General features: G+C 50.9%; 1 protein-coding gene across 1 annotated transcript in view; it reads right to left on the bottom strand.

Moving 5' to 3' along the window:
* MTMR7 (myotubularin related protein 7) overlaps nt 1-14,703 on the bottom strand; it is a 50,552-nt gene that overhangs the window by 17,390 nt on the left and 18,459 nt on the right. Inside the window, exons 2-5 of the mRNA XM_038755341.1 lie at nt 14,086-14,208; nt 12,883-13,045; nt 8,639-8,796; nt 5,566-5,694 (exon numbers count right to left, since the gene is read on the bottom strand). Of these exons, the coding sequence (XP_038611269.1) occupies nt 5,566-5,694; nt 8,639-8,796; nt 12,883-13,045; nt 14,086-14,208 (573 nt within the window). The remainder of the gene's footprint in view (nt 1-5,565; nt 5,695-8,638; nt 8,797-12,882; nt 13,046-14,085; nt 14,209-14,703) is intronic.

Genomic DNA, 14,703 nt, shown 5'->3' with positions numbered 1-14,703 from the left:
CGAGTGAAGAGCAAAGTCTGGGGCGGTCCTCAGGGGTCTTCCAAAGACCCAAGCAGCTTGGAGTTTCTGCCGGTAGCTTCCATTCCATTGAGATCCCAAAGGTGCTAACGGAGCCAGGCTGCAGGGTGCTCTTGGCTAACAGACCGGTGTTCTAGGAGAGCTGAAGGTCAGGGCGCCGCCCAGATTTAGCAGCACTGGTCAGGTCAGAGAACAGAGGTCAGAGGTCCAGATCCCAGGCTCATGGAGGTGTTCTGGAGTTGTCCAGAAACACTCTGGGCATGTTACTCCCCTCCTCAAAAATCTCCAGTGGCTACCAATCAATCTGCGCATCAGGCAGAAACTCCTCACCCTGGGCTTCAAGGCTGTCCATCACCTCGCCCCCTCCTACCTCACCTCCCTTCTGTCCTTCTCCAGCCCAGCCCGCACCCTCCGCTCCTCTGCCACCGCTAATCTCCTCCCCGTGCCTCGTTCTTGCCTGTCCCGCCATCGACCCCCGGTCCACGTCTTCCCCCGGGCCCGGAATGCCCTCCCTCTGCCCATCCGCCAAGCTGGCTCTCTTCCTCCCTTCAAGCCCCTACTGAGAGCTCACCTCCTCCAGGAGGCCTTCCCAGACTGAGCCCCTTCCTTCCTCTCCCCCTCGTTCCCCTCTCCATCCCCCCCATCTTACCTCCTTCCCTTCCCCACAGCACCTGTATATATGTATATATGTTTGTACATATTTATTACTCTATTTATTTTACTTGTACATATCTATTCTATTTCTTTTATTTTGTTAGTATGTTTGGTTTTGACCTCTGTCTCCCCCTTTTAGACTGTGAGCCCACTGTTGGGTAGGGACTGTCTCTATATGTTGCCAACTTGTACTTCCCAAGCGCTTAGTACAGTGCTCTGCACACAGTAAGCGCTCAATAAATGCGATTGATTGATTGATGTAAGCTATGACCCCAGCTCGTCAACCCCAGCTCCTCAACGGGTCAGGGGCAAGGCAGGATGTGTCTGTGGCCAGACCGTCGTCTCCACTGTCATCAGGCTGCAACTTCTAGACTGTAAGCTCCTTGTGGTAAGGGAACTTGACTGCCATCTCTGCTGCACTGGACTCTCCGAGTGCTTAGTACAGTGCTCTGCATACAGTGAATACTCAATAAAAACCACTGATGATTGATTGATCGGGGAGAGTCTAAGCCTCGTGGCCATGTGGCCAGCAGCAGCAGCAGCAACGGCAGCAGCAGCTGCTCCTCTGAAACCAAGGTAGACACACCAAATACCCACATGGATTCAGACCCCAGAGAGCTGTCCTTCCAATTATCACTCATCTCTTGGGGAGACTGGGTCCCAGTGTGACAAAGACCTCATAATTTGTACTTCCCAAGTGCTTAGTACAGTGCTCTGCACATAGTAAGCGCTCAATAAATACGATTGATGATGATGATGATGATAATTGGCTCCTCAAGGACAGGGACTGGGTCATTAACTTGGATTATGTGCAGGATCTGCCCCCAGACGGCACTGACGCGCTCCATGGTGACGGTGTGGACGGTGGTGGTGATGGTCACCCTCGGCTACACTCCTGGGTTGCCCTCTGGAGGGCCTGGCACCCTAGAGAAGCAGCGTGGCTCACTGGAAAGAGCACGGGCTTGGGAGTCAGAGGTCATGGGTTCAAACTCCAGCTCTGCAATTGTCAGCTGTGTGACTTTGGACAAGTCACTTCACTTTTCTGTGCCTCAAATACCTCATCTGCAAAATGGGGATTAAGACTGTGAGCCCCACGTGGGACAACCTGATCATCTTGTATCCTCCCCAGCGCTTAGAACAGTGCTTTGCACATAGTAAGCGCTTAACAAATGTCATCATTATTATGGGGAAGCAGCATGGCTCAGTGGAAAGAGCCCGGGCTTTGGAGTCAGAGGTCATCGGTTCAAATCCTGGCTCCGCCACTTGTCAGCTGTGTGATTTTGGGCAAGTCACTTAACTTCTCTGTGCCTGTTACCTCACCTGTAAAATGGGCATTAAGACTGTGAGCCCTACGTAGGACAACCTTATCACCTTGTAAACCCCCCAGCGCTTAGAACAGTGTTTTGCACATAGTAAGCACTTAATAAATGCCATTATTATTATTATTATTATTATTATTATTATTATTTACACCCTGGCACAGGAGCAGCATGGCCTAGTGGAAAAAGCAGAGGTCTGGGAGCCAGAGGACCTGGGTTCTAATTGTGGCTCTGCGACATACCTGCTGTGTGACCTTGGGCTAGTCATTTAACTTCTCTTTGTCTCAGTTCCCTCATCTGCAAAATGGGGATTCAATAACTGTACTTTCTCCTACTTTGACTGTGAGTCCCATGTGAGACCTAATTACTGTGGATTCACTCATTCATTCATTCAATCATATTTATTGAGCACTTACTGTGTGCAGAGCACTGTATTAAGCACTTGGGAAGTACAAGTCGGCAACATATTGAGACGGTCCCTACCCAACAACGGGCTCACAATCTAGGAGGGGGAAACAGACAACAAAACAAAACATGTAGGCAGGTGTCAAAACCGTCAGAATAAATAGAATTATAGCTATATGCACATCATTAATAAAACAGAGTAGTAAATATGTGCAAGTAAAATAAATAGAGTAATAAATATGTGCATCTACCCCAGCGCTTAGTACAGTGCTTGGCATATACAGCTTTACAAGTATCACAATAATTAAAAGATATCAAGAGGTAGAACTACAAATTATAATAATATAATGATCATTAATATAATGCGGTATAAATATAATACTTCGATATAATAATTAATAATTACATTATTATTATTTGCGGTTCTGCCTCATGATTTTTTTCCTCCCCAAATCTCTGCTCTTTAGGGTGCTCCCAATCAGGGCTGGGGATGCTCCAGGTGCTCAGCGTGGCTTAGTGGAAAGAGCACAGGCTTGGGAGTCAGAGGTTGTGGGTTCTAATCCCAGCCCTGCCACCTGTCAGCTATGTGACTTTGGGCTTGTCACTTAACTTCTCTGTGCCTCAATTACCTCATCTGTAAAATGGGGATTGAGACTGTGAGCCCAATGTGGGACAACCTGATCACCTCGTATCTACCCCAGTGGTTAGAATGGTGCTTGGCACATAGTACCATCAGTATTATTATAACACACTGGCTCCTTCCAGCCCACAACAGTCCTGCCTTATTGGAGGCCATGCTTCACCATCTCTCCTGCCCTTGGGGCTGTCAGTGGTCCCATCTCAACCCTCAACAGGGCCACCGTTTGGTTATCATTTTGTCCCCATTCTCCTTGCGTGGTCTTCGCAGCAAAGCTGCCGGCGGGCTGACTGCGTTCTGAGGCCCGTAGATGTCCCCGTCCTGCTGCTGGGGGTCATGTAAGGCCTAGGCTTGGCACTGTGGCAGCTGCTTCAGGACTCAGATGAAGCAGCTGGGGTAAGTCCAAGTCTCCCAGCTGTACAGCGGGATGATGCTGCAAATACACTTGAGGCCTCTGCCTTGGTCTGTACCTCGGCTCTATGTTCTTTCTGTCTTCTACTTCTTTCTCTATCAAACGGGTGAATGGAGAATGAGTGCTGCCTAGTTAGCAGAATCTGGATTCAGGACTCAGCTCTGGGTGAATGCGAAGCAGTGTGGCCTACTGGAAAGAGCAGGGACCTGGGAGCCACTGAACCTGGCTTTGCCACTTGTCTGCTGTGTGACTTTGGGCAAGGCACTTCACTTCCCTGGGACTCAGTTCCCTCATCTGTAAAATGGTCATTAAATGTCTGTTCTTTCTCCCACTTAGACTTTGAGTTCATCATGTTGGGCAGGGACTACATATGACTGGATTATTTTGTAACTACGCTTATTATTGTTATTATCATCAGCATCATCGCCATCATCATAACCTCTGGAGAGTTGGCTACCTGGGGATCACTCGGCGAAACCCTCGGGCTCTTGTGCCCCCATGACGACTCCCACTTCCTCCTCTGGCCAGCTTCAGGCTTGGGGAACCACCTTCCCTAGCTCTCACCTCAGAGAGACCTGCCTGCCACCCAGAGCAAAGCCCAGCTGCTCAAGGATGCTGTGGATGCCTACCTGCCAGGCATTAGGTGGGGCCCTCCCCCGCCCCCTGCCCCACCCACTCCCCCTCCACCGCAAGACTGAGACCCAAGAAAAGACACTGGATTTCCTCTCCAGGTTCAGCATTACAGTCAATCCTATGGGGACGCTCCTATTGGCAATCATTATTACATTGTGGGTAGGGATCGTGCCTACCAACTAAGACCCACTTTTCCTCATCTCCCACTCCCTTCTGCATCACACTGACTTGCTCCCTTTGCTCTTTCCCTCTCCTCCCAGCCCCACGGCACTTATGTGTATATCTGTAATTTTATTTATTTGTATCGACATCTGTCTCCCCCATCCTGAGCTCGTTGTGGGCAGGATTTGTCACTGTTTATTGCTGCCTTGTACATTCCCATTCATTCATTCAATCATATTTATTGAGCACTTACTGTGTGCAGAGCACTGTACTAAGCGCTTAGAAAGAACAATTCTGCAACAGATAGAGACAATCCCTACCCAACAACGGGCTTATTCTAGAGCACTTAGTACAGTGCTCCGTACACAGTAAGCACTTAATAAATTTGATTGAATGCATGAATGAATAAGCTCTGTTATAGTGTAATAATAATAAATAAGAAATAATAATGGTACTTGTTAAGCACTTACTATGTGCCAGGCACTGTACTAAGAGGTGGGGTAGACACAAGCAAATGGGGTCGGACACAATCCCTGTCCCACGTGGGGCTCACAGTCTCAATCCTCATCTGTAAAATGGGGGTTAAGATTGTGAGCCCCACATGGGACAACCTGATCACCTTGTATCCTCTCCAGTGCTTAGAACAGTGCTTTGCACATAGTAAGTGCTTAACAAATACCAAAATTATTATGATTATTATCAATTCTCATTTTATAAATGAGGAAATCGAGGCCCAGAGAAGTGATTTGCCCAAGGTCACACAGCAGACAAGTGGCGAAGCTAGAATTAGAACCAATGACCTTCTGATTCCCAGGCCTGTGCTCTATCCACTACGCCATGCTGCTTCCCGACTGTACTCTCCCAAGCATTTAGTACAGTGCTCTGTGTGCAGTAGGTGCTCAATAAATAGGATTGATTGAATGAGTCTCCTGCAGAAGGGGCTCAGGGCAACATAATGCCCCTCCCTTGCAACTTCTGCAGCTCCCACCGCTTCCACGGGCCCCTGCAGCTGGGGATTGCTTTCACTGAGGTCCGTGTAAAACAAGTCATGGTAGGGTTCCAGGGAAACCCCTTGAATCTCAGTTTTGCCTAATGGAACATGCCTCCTCTTCACTAATAAAGAAAGCCAGGCTCTTCCCACAGACCCCACAGGGCCACCAATCCTCTTAGAAGGTTTTCCTATGACCCATTTCCCAGACAAAACAGAGAGGGTTTTGTTTAAAAACAGCCACTCAGACAAGGTGTGTATGTGTGTGTGTCGGGGGGAAGCGGGGCACTGACGTGGAGCAAGACGAGAGCAGACGGAGCCAGCGGCGAAGACTTACATGGTTCTCCTTACAGTAGTAGGAAAGCGCTGGAAACCGCCTCCGGCTGCGGAACTTGGAACTCCCCACAATGACATGAGCCGTCAAGGACTTGGGGACATAGAGGTCCGCAGGGTAAGAGTCACAGATCTGTTGGCCCCAAAACAAAACACCAGGTTGGCTTTCGTGGAAGCGAATTCCGCCTCACCCTTCTGGGAAGGGGCAGACTCAACTCTGCGGCCTCCAGGCTTCGCTCACCGGCACACAGGCATCACCACTTGGCAGTCAGCTCGGTGCGCTCTTGGTCAGGTGGGTAGAAGGAACCGGCGGAGAGGGCAAGGTAGAAGGGACCCAGGGCTGTCTCCCTTTCCTAGGATTCCCACTGTGGGCAAGGCACTGTGGGCACAAGACTGTCTCAGTGCAATGGAGTCGGGTTACCAGCTGGTCCCTGGCATCCCGGAGAGGATGGCAGCCAGGAGGTAATGTGCCCGGCACCTTCTTCAGGCACCCGTGCTCCCTCGGCCAAGGCCCACTGATTGGCTCTGAGGCTTCTGGACAGATTGCCTCTTTGCCTCCAATCTACAAAGGCAAATTCACTTCCCGGCACACGAGTCTCGCTTGGGGTGGGTGTGGAGCAGGGAGAGGGCTACACGTTTGGCTCCCCTTGCCGCCATTCCCCCAAGAGCCTGCCCTGGGAATCCTCAACCTTGACGTGATCCCCAAAGAGCCAGCCAGACAGTATTTTGGAGTTTGACGTGATCCTCAAAGAGCCAGCCAGGCAGTATTTTGGAGTTTGCGCTGTTTTGAGGGCTGCGGCAGTCTCCGGAGTTCAGGCAGTCTGACAATGGAATAAAAGGAGAGCCACGCAGACCCCCAGAACTCAGGAAGCAGTAGAGGGACTCTGGGACAATCAAAAGGCAATAGGAGAACATAATTCTATGGTCACCAATGCACGTGGGCCCAGGCAGAGCCAAACAACTTCGGTCCAATCCTCAAACGGATCCGCCAGTTTCCCTGCCTGCCAGTGTCCTCTGGGCCTGAGAGAAACAGAACTCCAGGCGGGGGTTCTGGGAAGAAGCATTTGGGTTTGAGAGTCGGGGAGGAGAGACTTTGCAGGAGAGACTACTGCCCATAGCCCAGCCCTCACCCAGCAGGACAGCTAGGAGGGCAAGGATGGACCCGGGGCTCAGACTGCTTGGGAACCCCCCCTCCCCACAGCCTATCTCCCTGCCAGCTTCAGGGACCAGACACCCTGCCCAAGCCTTGGGGAAAGACACATAACCTCACTGCCCACATGGCGAACACACATTTCAGGATGGAAAGGAAGAAAATATCGGGAAAGAAAATCACCAAATGGCATCAGCTGTTTCCAGCCTCTTCAGAGAAGAGGCAGACGGACAGATGGACTGACAGACAGGTTGTGCATTTCACCCAGAACCTTATACAAGCTGTATTACCAGAAGACGTACCATTCTCTGAATCTGAATGAGCACTCCCCGATCCTGCCCCCACACCAGAGACTCAGAGAAATGCTAACACTGGAGCCAGAGAGACTGAGGATATTTCCTATAACAACATCTTCTCCCTATAAAGACATCTGTCTGAGGAAAATTGGCATTTGCCTTCCACGGCCCTGACCATCTCCCTCTTCCCGAAGCAGGGGCCATCTTAGAGGTCTGAGCAATTGAACTGTGATTGATGACAATGGGGAGAATGCCCGCCGCCTTCAGACAATCAGGTTTCCCGTGGGTCAGGAGGGTAAATATCAGCCTGAAGCCCCAAAGCTGACACTGCATCTTAGGGTGGGCCTGTAGGGTGGGCCCATATTCTCAGGCCCATCCAGAGACAAGACCGTACACCCCGACTGCACCTTTGGGTTATCTCGATGATACTCCTGGCCCCGGTCTACTCTCCCCAAAAGCCAGCCACACCATCTGGGGGAGACTATGGGACAGACACAGGAAACTGTGTTTCCAGCCCCAGTTCTGCCACTACCCTGAGTGTGACCTCAGACTAGTGACGTAACCTCTCTGGGCCTTGGGTATCTTGCTTGCTAAACGGGGATTATCATTCCTGCTTATCCCTTTCTCACAGGGATGTCCTGAGGACAAAATAAGATGTGATATCAAAGTGCTATGGAAAAATAAAAGTGCTAAAAAACGCAAACCAATTTTTGTCCTGGGTTAGCCCCGTGGTCATTCCTGCCAGCTTTGTCTCCAGCAGGGACACCAGGAAAGCTGGAGGCACCGTGTGAAAGTCGCCCTCCTGGACACTCACCCTCATGGACTAGGGAGTGACCAGCACCCCCTGTCTTTCCTCTCTCCACACCTGACTCTCCCCACAGACCATCCAACCCCACTGACTCTCCCTGTCTATCTCTGACTCTCCCCAGTGATCCAGCATTGACCATCCAGCCCCCCAACTCTTCCTTGTCCATCCCTGACTCTCCCCTAGTGACCCAGCATGGAACCATCCAGCTCCACCTGACTCTCTCCGTCCATCCCTGACTCACTCCCAGTGACCCAGCAGGGACCATCCAGCCCCCCAACTCTCCCCATCCATCCCTGACTCTATGCCAGTGATCCAGCAAGGAAGCATCCAACCCTGCCGACTGTGTCCTCTCCAGCCCCGGCATCCTCCCAGCTGGAGCTCTCCCTTTCCCTGGGTCCCAGCTGGCATGGCTCTAACTATCCCTGCCGCACTAAACAAGGCGCACGAGAGATCCCGCACACAGATCAACGCCTTTCCCCAGAATCCAGGCGGAGCACCACCTTGGTCAAGAGCCCCAGGCTGGGGAGGGAGGTGCCACTGGGCACTGGTCCTGATGAGGGACAGGAGTGTGGAGCAGCGAGAGATTTCCTCTCTACTGCTCCCAGAATTCCCAGGACAGGCACCCTCTCTGATACCACGAGGAGATGGGACAGCACCCTCCCTTAAATCTTTGGATTGGGGCAGACGGGGTGGGGGCTGCTGGATGCAGCCCTGGGCTGGGGAGCCTGGACCAAGGGCAGCACTGGTTACAAACGTCTCAGTTCATGCCTATCAGGAATGAACCAGTTGGGTCAAAGGCCAGCCACAAAGCCCCTCCACTCACTCTGTAGTCTCTGTTCACGTCGCTGATCTGCCAGTAGTTATTTGGGACGCCCATTCGCTGATATTCTTCCCCAAGATCCACAAGCTTCCATCCTAGTTCCCTTTCTTCCTTGTCCAGTTTGGGGTTGAACGAGAAGCAGTACAGCTCCTCGTATTTTACTGAAAGAGAGAATAATAATAATAATAATAATTATGGTACTTGTTAAGCGCTTACTATGTGCCAAGCACTGCTTTAAGACTGTGACCTTTTAGACTGTGAGCCCACTGTTGGGTAGGGACTGTCTCTATATGTTGCCAACTTGTACTTCCCAAGCGCTTAGTACAGTGCTCTGCACACAGTAAGCGCTCAATAAATATGACTGATTGATTGATTGATTTAAGCACTGGGGTAGATACAACTTAATCAGGTTGGACACAATCCCCGTCCCCCATATAGCTCACGCTATTAATCACCGTTTTACAGATGAGGCTTAGAGAACTGAGGCCTAGAGAAATGAAGTGACTTGCCCAAGATCACACAGCTGACATGTGGCAGAGCTAGGATTAGAACCCAGTTCTTTCTGATTCCCAGGTCTGTGCTCTATCCTCTATGCCACACTGCTTCTAGAGAAAGCAGCGGGGTGGCGAAGCAGCCCAAACTAAGTTGGACCTGACCCCTGCCCTGGGCCGCTACCTCACCTGGTCGCACTTGGCCACACCTGGCCGGCCCTGGGCCAAAACCTGTCCACCCTGGACCCATACTGGACCCACACAACTTGGCATCGACCGTGGACCTTTGCTTCTACAGTAGTCACTCAGAAGAACTTGCAAACTCTGGGGCTTTTGCCCAGGCATGTCTAGAACCTGTGTTGGCTGCAGCCAGCCCCAGCCCAAAGTAGTCTCATGCAATTGCACTCCCAGGGCATCTGGGCACCCAGCCAAGCCCCTGCTAACACGGGCCCCTCTGTGAGCACATAGTGGTTGTGGGGTGCCGACCCCTGGGTGGAACTCACATCCAAGGCTGCTGAATGCATGTGTTTCAGCAAGGAATTTCAACTAACCACCACCCTGTTCCGCGCTCCCCAGTTCCCTCCCAGGCCTGCAGGCATTCGGCCAGGACCCCCTAAGATGGGTTGTCTCTACTGGAGACGAAAACAGAGGGTATAAGTGGAAGAGTGCCCAAGTTTTTTCCTATACAGAATAACAAAGGGCACTGATGTATATCCACAACCCCCAAAATTGACCCAAACCATACAAATATATCAGAATGGTGATCACCAACCACTTCACCAAATCAGCCGGACGCTAAGGGCTGGCGATAAGTCTAAAGGAATCTGAGGTGATAATAACGATGGTATTTGTTAAGGGCTTACTAATGCGCAAAGCACTGTTCTAAGGGCTGGGGAGGATACAAGGTCACAGATAGTCCCACGTGGGGCTCACAGTCTTCATCCCCATTTTACAGATAAGGTAACTGAGGCACAGAGAGGTTAAGTGACTTGCCCAAAGTCACACAGCTGACAACTGGCGGAGCTGGGATTTGAACCCATGACCTCTGACTCCCAAGCCCAGGCTCTTTCCATTGAGCCACTACCAGCTTGCACCTGGGAAGTTACAAAAGCAACCAAAAATTCATATTGACAACCAGAGCTAAAAGCTGTCACGGAATTGTGTTACCTAGACGGCACGCTGGCCAATGACCTGATAAACGACAGGGAATCAGAAAACCCAATCAAGAAGGCCAGCACGTCCTTTGGGAGACTGTCAAAGAGAGTATGGTGGCAGTGTGGTATCAGGCTTCAGACCAAATTATAGGGTACAGTGTTGTTCACCCTTCTGGACAGTGGTGAGACCTAGACCCCATAGGGCCGCCATCCCCAGCTCCCTGAGTGATGCCATTTTCAGACCAAACAATATCAAATGTCTCCTAGCCACACACACTCATTTTCATAGGTGAATTTCACCATCGGTGGAGTCTTCTTCAAATACGAAGGGCAACCAACTCGTAAATTTTGTATCTGCCTCCTCCATTAAATTGCAAGCTCCTTGAGGACAGGGACTAGGTCTATTAGCTCTGTAGCTCTATAGCTCTGAGTCCAGTACTTTCCACACAGTAGGTCCTCAATACTATTGAATCATGCCAAGATAGATTGATAGTGGGTCAGCCCCACAGTCCATCCATCTTCAACATAAGACTGAAACAGCATGGCGTAGTGGAAAGAGCACAAACAGGCCTGGGAGTCTGAGGATCCGGATTCTAATACTGGCCCTGCTACTTGTCTGCTGTATGACCTTGGACAAGTCGCTTCACTTCTCTGTACCTCAGTTCTCTCATCTGTAAAATGGGGATTAAGAAGTATCCACCTGTCTACTTTCATTCATTCATTTAATCATATTTATTGAGCGCTTACTGTGTGCACAGCACCGTACTAAGCGCTTGGGAAGTACAAGTCGGCAACATATAGAGACGGTCCCTGCCCAACAACGGGCTCACAGTCTAGAAGGGGGAGACGGACAACAAAACAAAACATGCTGGTTCAATCTCCATCCTATCCCGACTGGACTACTGCATCGGCCTCCTCTCTGATCTCCCATCCTTCTGGTGGGGGGGCAGGGATGAGGGTGGGGGGTGCAGGAGGCCGAATGGCCCCAAACTGGTCTGCTTGGCTGTGACCTGGACAGCCCCCACTGTGGCCTCGGACACCGTAGAAGCCATAACTTTATGCTGGCACTCCACATGCCCCTTCAGTTGTCACCAACAGCTGCAAAACATTCTCCCAGCTGGCTGCTTCTCTTCCTCCCTCCCTCCCTCCCTCACAGATGCTCAGGCTCTGGCCTTGTGGCTTTGGCCACAGGCTTTGACTGTGGTAATTAGTCTCTAGACTGTAAGCTCATTTTGGGCAGGGAATGGGTCTGTACAGTGATTGGACACGAGAAGCAAGAGCACGGACTTGGGGATCAGAGGACATGGGTTCTAATCCTGTTCTGCCACTTTTCTGCTGTTTAACTTTGGGCAAGTCACTTCACTTCTCTGTGCCTCAGTTATCTCATCTGTAAAATGGGGGTTAAGACTGTGAGACCCACATGGGACAATCTAATTACTTTGTATCTACCCCAGTGCTTAGAACAGCACTTAATAAATACCATAATTATTACTATTATTATTGTCAGTCAGTCAATCATAATTATTGACCAGCCTTCTTTTCCTCCAGTAAGTGCTCAATAAATATGATTGACTGACTGACGGAGTTGACAATCCATTTGCTCCCTTGTTCTTTCTCTGGAACTCTAGGTCTTGGGGAGAGGGTGACTTGGGCCTGGACCTGGGTTTGAGGTCCTGTCAGCCACCGCAGCCCTCAGTGCCCAGGGATTCCCAGGCTATCTTTTCTCCTCTCAGGAGGGAAAGGGACTCCAGACACCACTTGGCTGCCTAACTGAGTATGGATCAGCCCAGAGCCACAGGCATCGGGGCAGAGCAGGGCCACCAGCCCAATGCCTAGCAGGGGTGAGGTTCCCAACCTATTGCCTTGGGTGTTCCAGCCCCTTGTCTACAGCCTGCAGAAGGCTAGGGTGTGTGGGGAAGGCTGCATCTGTGCGCTACAACCCCAGAGTTCCTGCCCTCTGGAGCCCTGTGCCCGCCTAGTTGCACACAGTCAAGGGGATATGTTCCCAGCACTGGCTTTCCAATTTTAGGACACCCTCGACAAAGTTCAGCTGCAGTTCTGGCTCACTCTGAGCTCCTCCAACCACTGGGGAAAAGCCTTAACAAGGTTTCTGGAAATGGGAGCCAATTATCGTCCAAGTGGTCTTGGCAGTGCACTTGGAAACCCTTCCCAGCCTCCTTGGGGATGGGGCAAGGCTGAGAGGCCATGTCCATGCCTTGCCCGTTTGTGCCTGGGGAGGTTTACCCCAAGAGGCCTGCCATTTCACTGAAGAGGAAGCAGCACGGCCAAATGGAAAGAGCACGGGCCTGGGTTCTAATCTTCGCTCCACCGCTTGTCTGCTGTATGACCTTGGGAGAGCCACTTAACTCCTCTGGGCCTCAGTTTCCTCATCTGTATGATGGAGATTAAATACCTATTCACCCTCCCCTTTAGACTGTCCTCCAGTTTGTCCTATATCTATGCCAATGCTCATTACAATGTTTGGCACATACTAAGTGTTTAGCAAATACCACAGTTGTTATGTTTATGATCATGATGACGATGATGTCAACAATGGTGAAGATCCTTAGCCTAGAAGACTTTGGGGACTCCTTCAGCCTACCTGGTCGGGCCAGGCGCATTAAGGAAATGTGGACGTCGTGGCAGTCTCTTTCCTGAGGAATGACCAGCTGCAGAGTCTGGAAGTTCTTGCAACGGATCAGCAGCGGGCTTCCGCCGGCAGTGGTCGCCTGCTTCTCAATGGAGGAAATCTGACTATGAAGAACCTGAAACAGAAACAGCCAGGTCACGGGACTGCCAGCCACACGGTCAGGAAGAGTGGCAGGGAACAGTGCCACCTGAACCCAGGACAGACAGCTCCCCGGGGCACCCGTGCTGCCCACCTGGTGCAAGGGGGGCACCTACACTGCCCGCTCGGTGCTGGGGAAGGAGCCGATGGAGGGAAGACCTGAAAGCAGAGCCAGGCCACGGCGGATAGGGGACTTCCAGGGCAGGAACTCAGCAAGTGAGGAGTCCAGATTGAGGCTCTGTCCCCGGGAACGGCCCACCCTTCCACTCCAGCGTTGGGCCAGCTTCAGCCAGCTTCAGCCATGGCCATTGGAGGAGGCCAGGAGATGGAGGATGAGGAAATTACATGAAATAAACAACGAGGCCGCAAGGTGGGTCTATGGTGAAAGAAGCCATGGCACTCTTCAATTCCAAATGGAAAACCCAAGCTCGGGAACACCTCGGGACTTGTCCGTGCTGAGTTATTGAGTGGGTCACACGTGAACCGAGGGGGCCGAGTCCTTCCACCCCCATCAAGGTCACAAGCTCAAATCCAGCAGGCCATCTGTCCATCTAGCACCTCGGGCTGCTCTCCTGTCAGTAAGACATGAGAATCAAGAGGCCTCTGGGTTGCTGGGGTTGCCTTAAACCTTTGCCACAGCAGCAAGATGAGCAGGACCTTTAAAATGGCTCACGTTCCAAGCTGGACAGAGTAGCTTCAAAAGAAAGCCAATGGCTGGATCCTCGGGGGTCCCGAAGAAGGCAGGCACAGACCGGGAGAAAAAATTAACCGATCACCGAGGAGACTGGCCACGTTCCTGCCAAGTCTGTTAGTCCCAACTCTGTTCCGATCACCATACTTGAAGTAGCCTTGACCATGACTCGTCTGTATAATCAGGGTCCAGGCAACCCCTCCACAGAACATCGACAACCCCAGCCTCCTTGAGTAAAGTGTCCCTTACTCTGCTCTTTGTGGTCATGTGGACATCAAACGGATGAGATGCCAAATATGGAATTCTCCAGCATAAAGACAACCTACCCATGTCTCTCTTCTGATCTCAGGCACGTTTTCCACAAAGATGACATGAGTGGCTGTCAGATACAGTGTCCCTGTTGCTGCTTTTCTAGAAGATATTCGATCAACTAGACGGACGTTTTCAACCTAGGTATAGAGATTAATTTGAGGGAAAGACAGAGAAATAGAATTTAGAGGACAGCATTATAAATGTGTTGGCTATAAAAAAGCTTGAGACAAAGAATCAGACGTGATTTTGCAAGTTTAGAGAGACAGTGAAACCTCGGCTCTGCCACTTGTCTCCTGTGTGAACTTGGGCAAGTCACTTCACTTGTCTGTGCCTCAGCTACTTAGACAGTAAAATGCGGATTAATACTATAAGCCTCATGTGGGACATGGGCGGCGTCCAATCTAATTAGCTCATAACTACCCCAGCTCTTAGTACACTGCCTGGCATACGGTAAACTTTTTTATGGTATTTCTTAAGCGCTTACTATGTGCCAGAGTTAACGAATACCACTAAAAAAATTAGTGGAAAGGCCACAAGGCCGAGAGTCTGAAGACCCAGGTTCTCATCTCAGCTCTGACAATGGCCTATTGTATGACCTGGGAGAAGTCACCTAACCTCTCCGTTCTTCAGTT

The sequence above is a fragment of the Tachyglossus aculeatus genome, chromosome 12 (assembly GCF_015852505.1).
Source record: "Tachyglossus aculeatus isolate mTacAcu1 chromosome 12, mTacAcu1.pri, whole genome shotgun sequence".
In the NCBI taxonomy this organism is placed as follows: Eukaryota; Metazoa; Chordata; class Mammalia; order Monotremata; family Tachyglossidae; genus Tachyglossus; species Tachyglossus aculeatus.
This window is presented reverse-complemented; position numbering and strand designations above follow the sequence as displayed.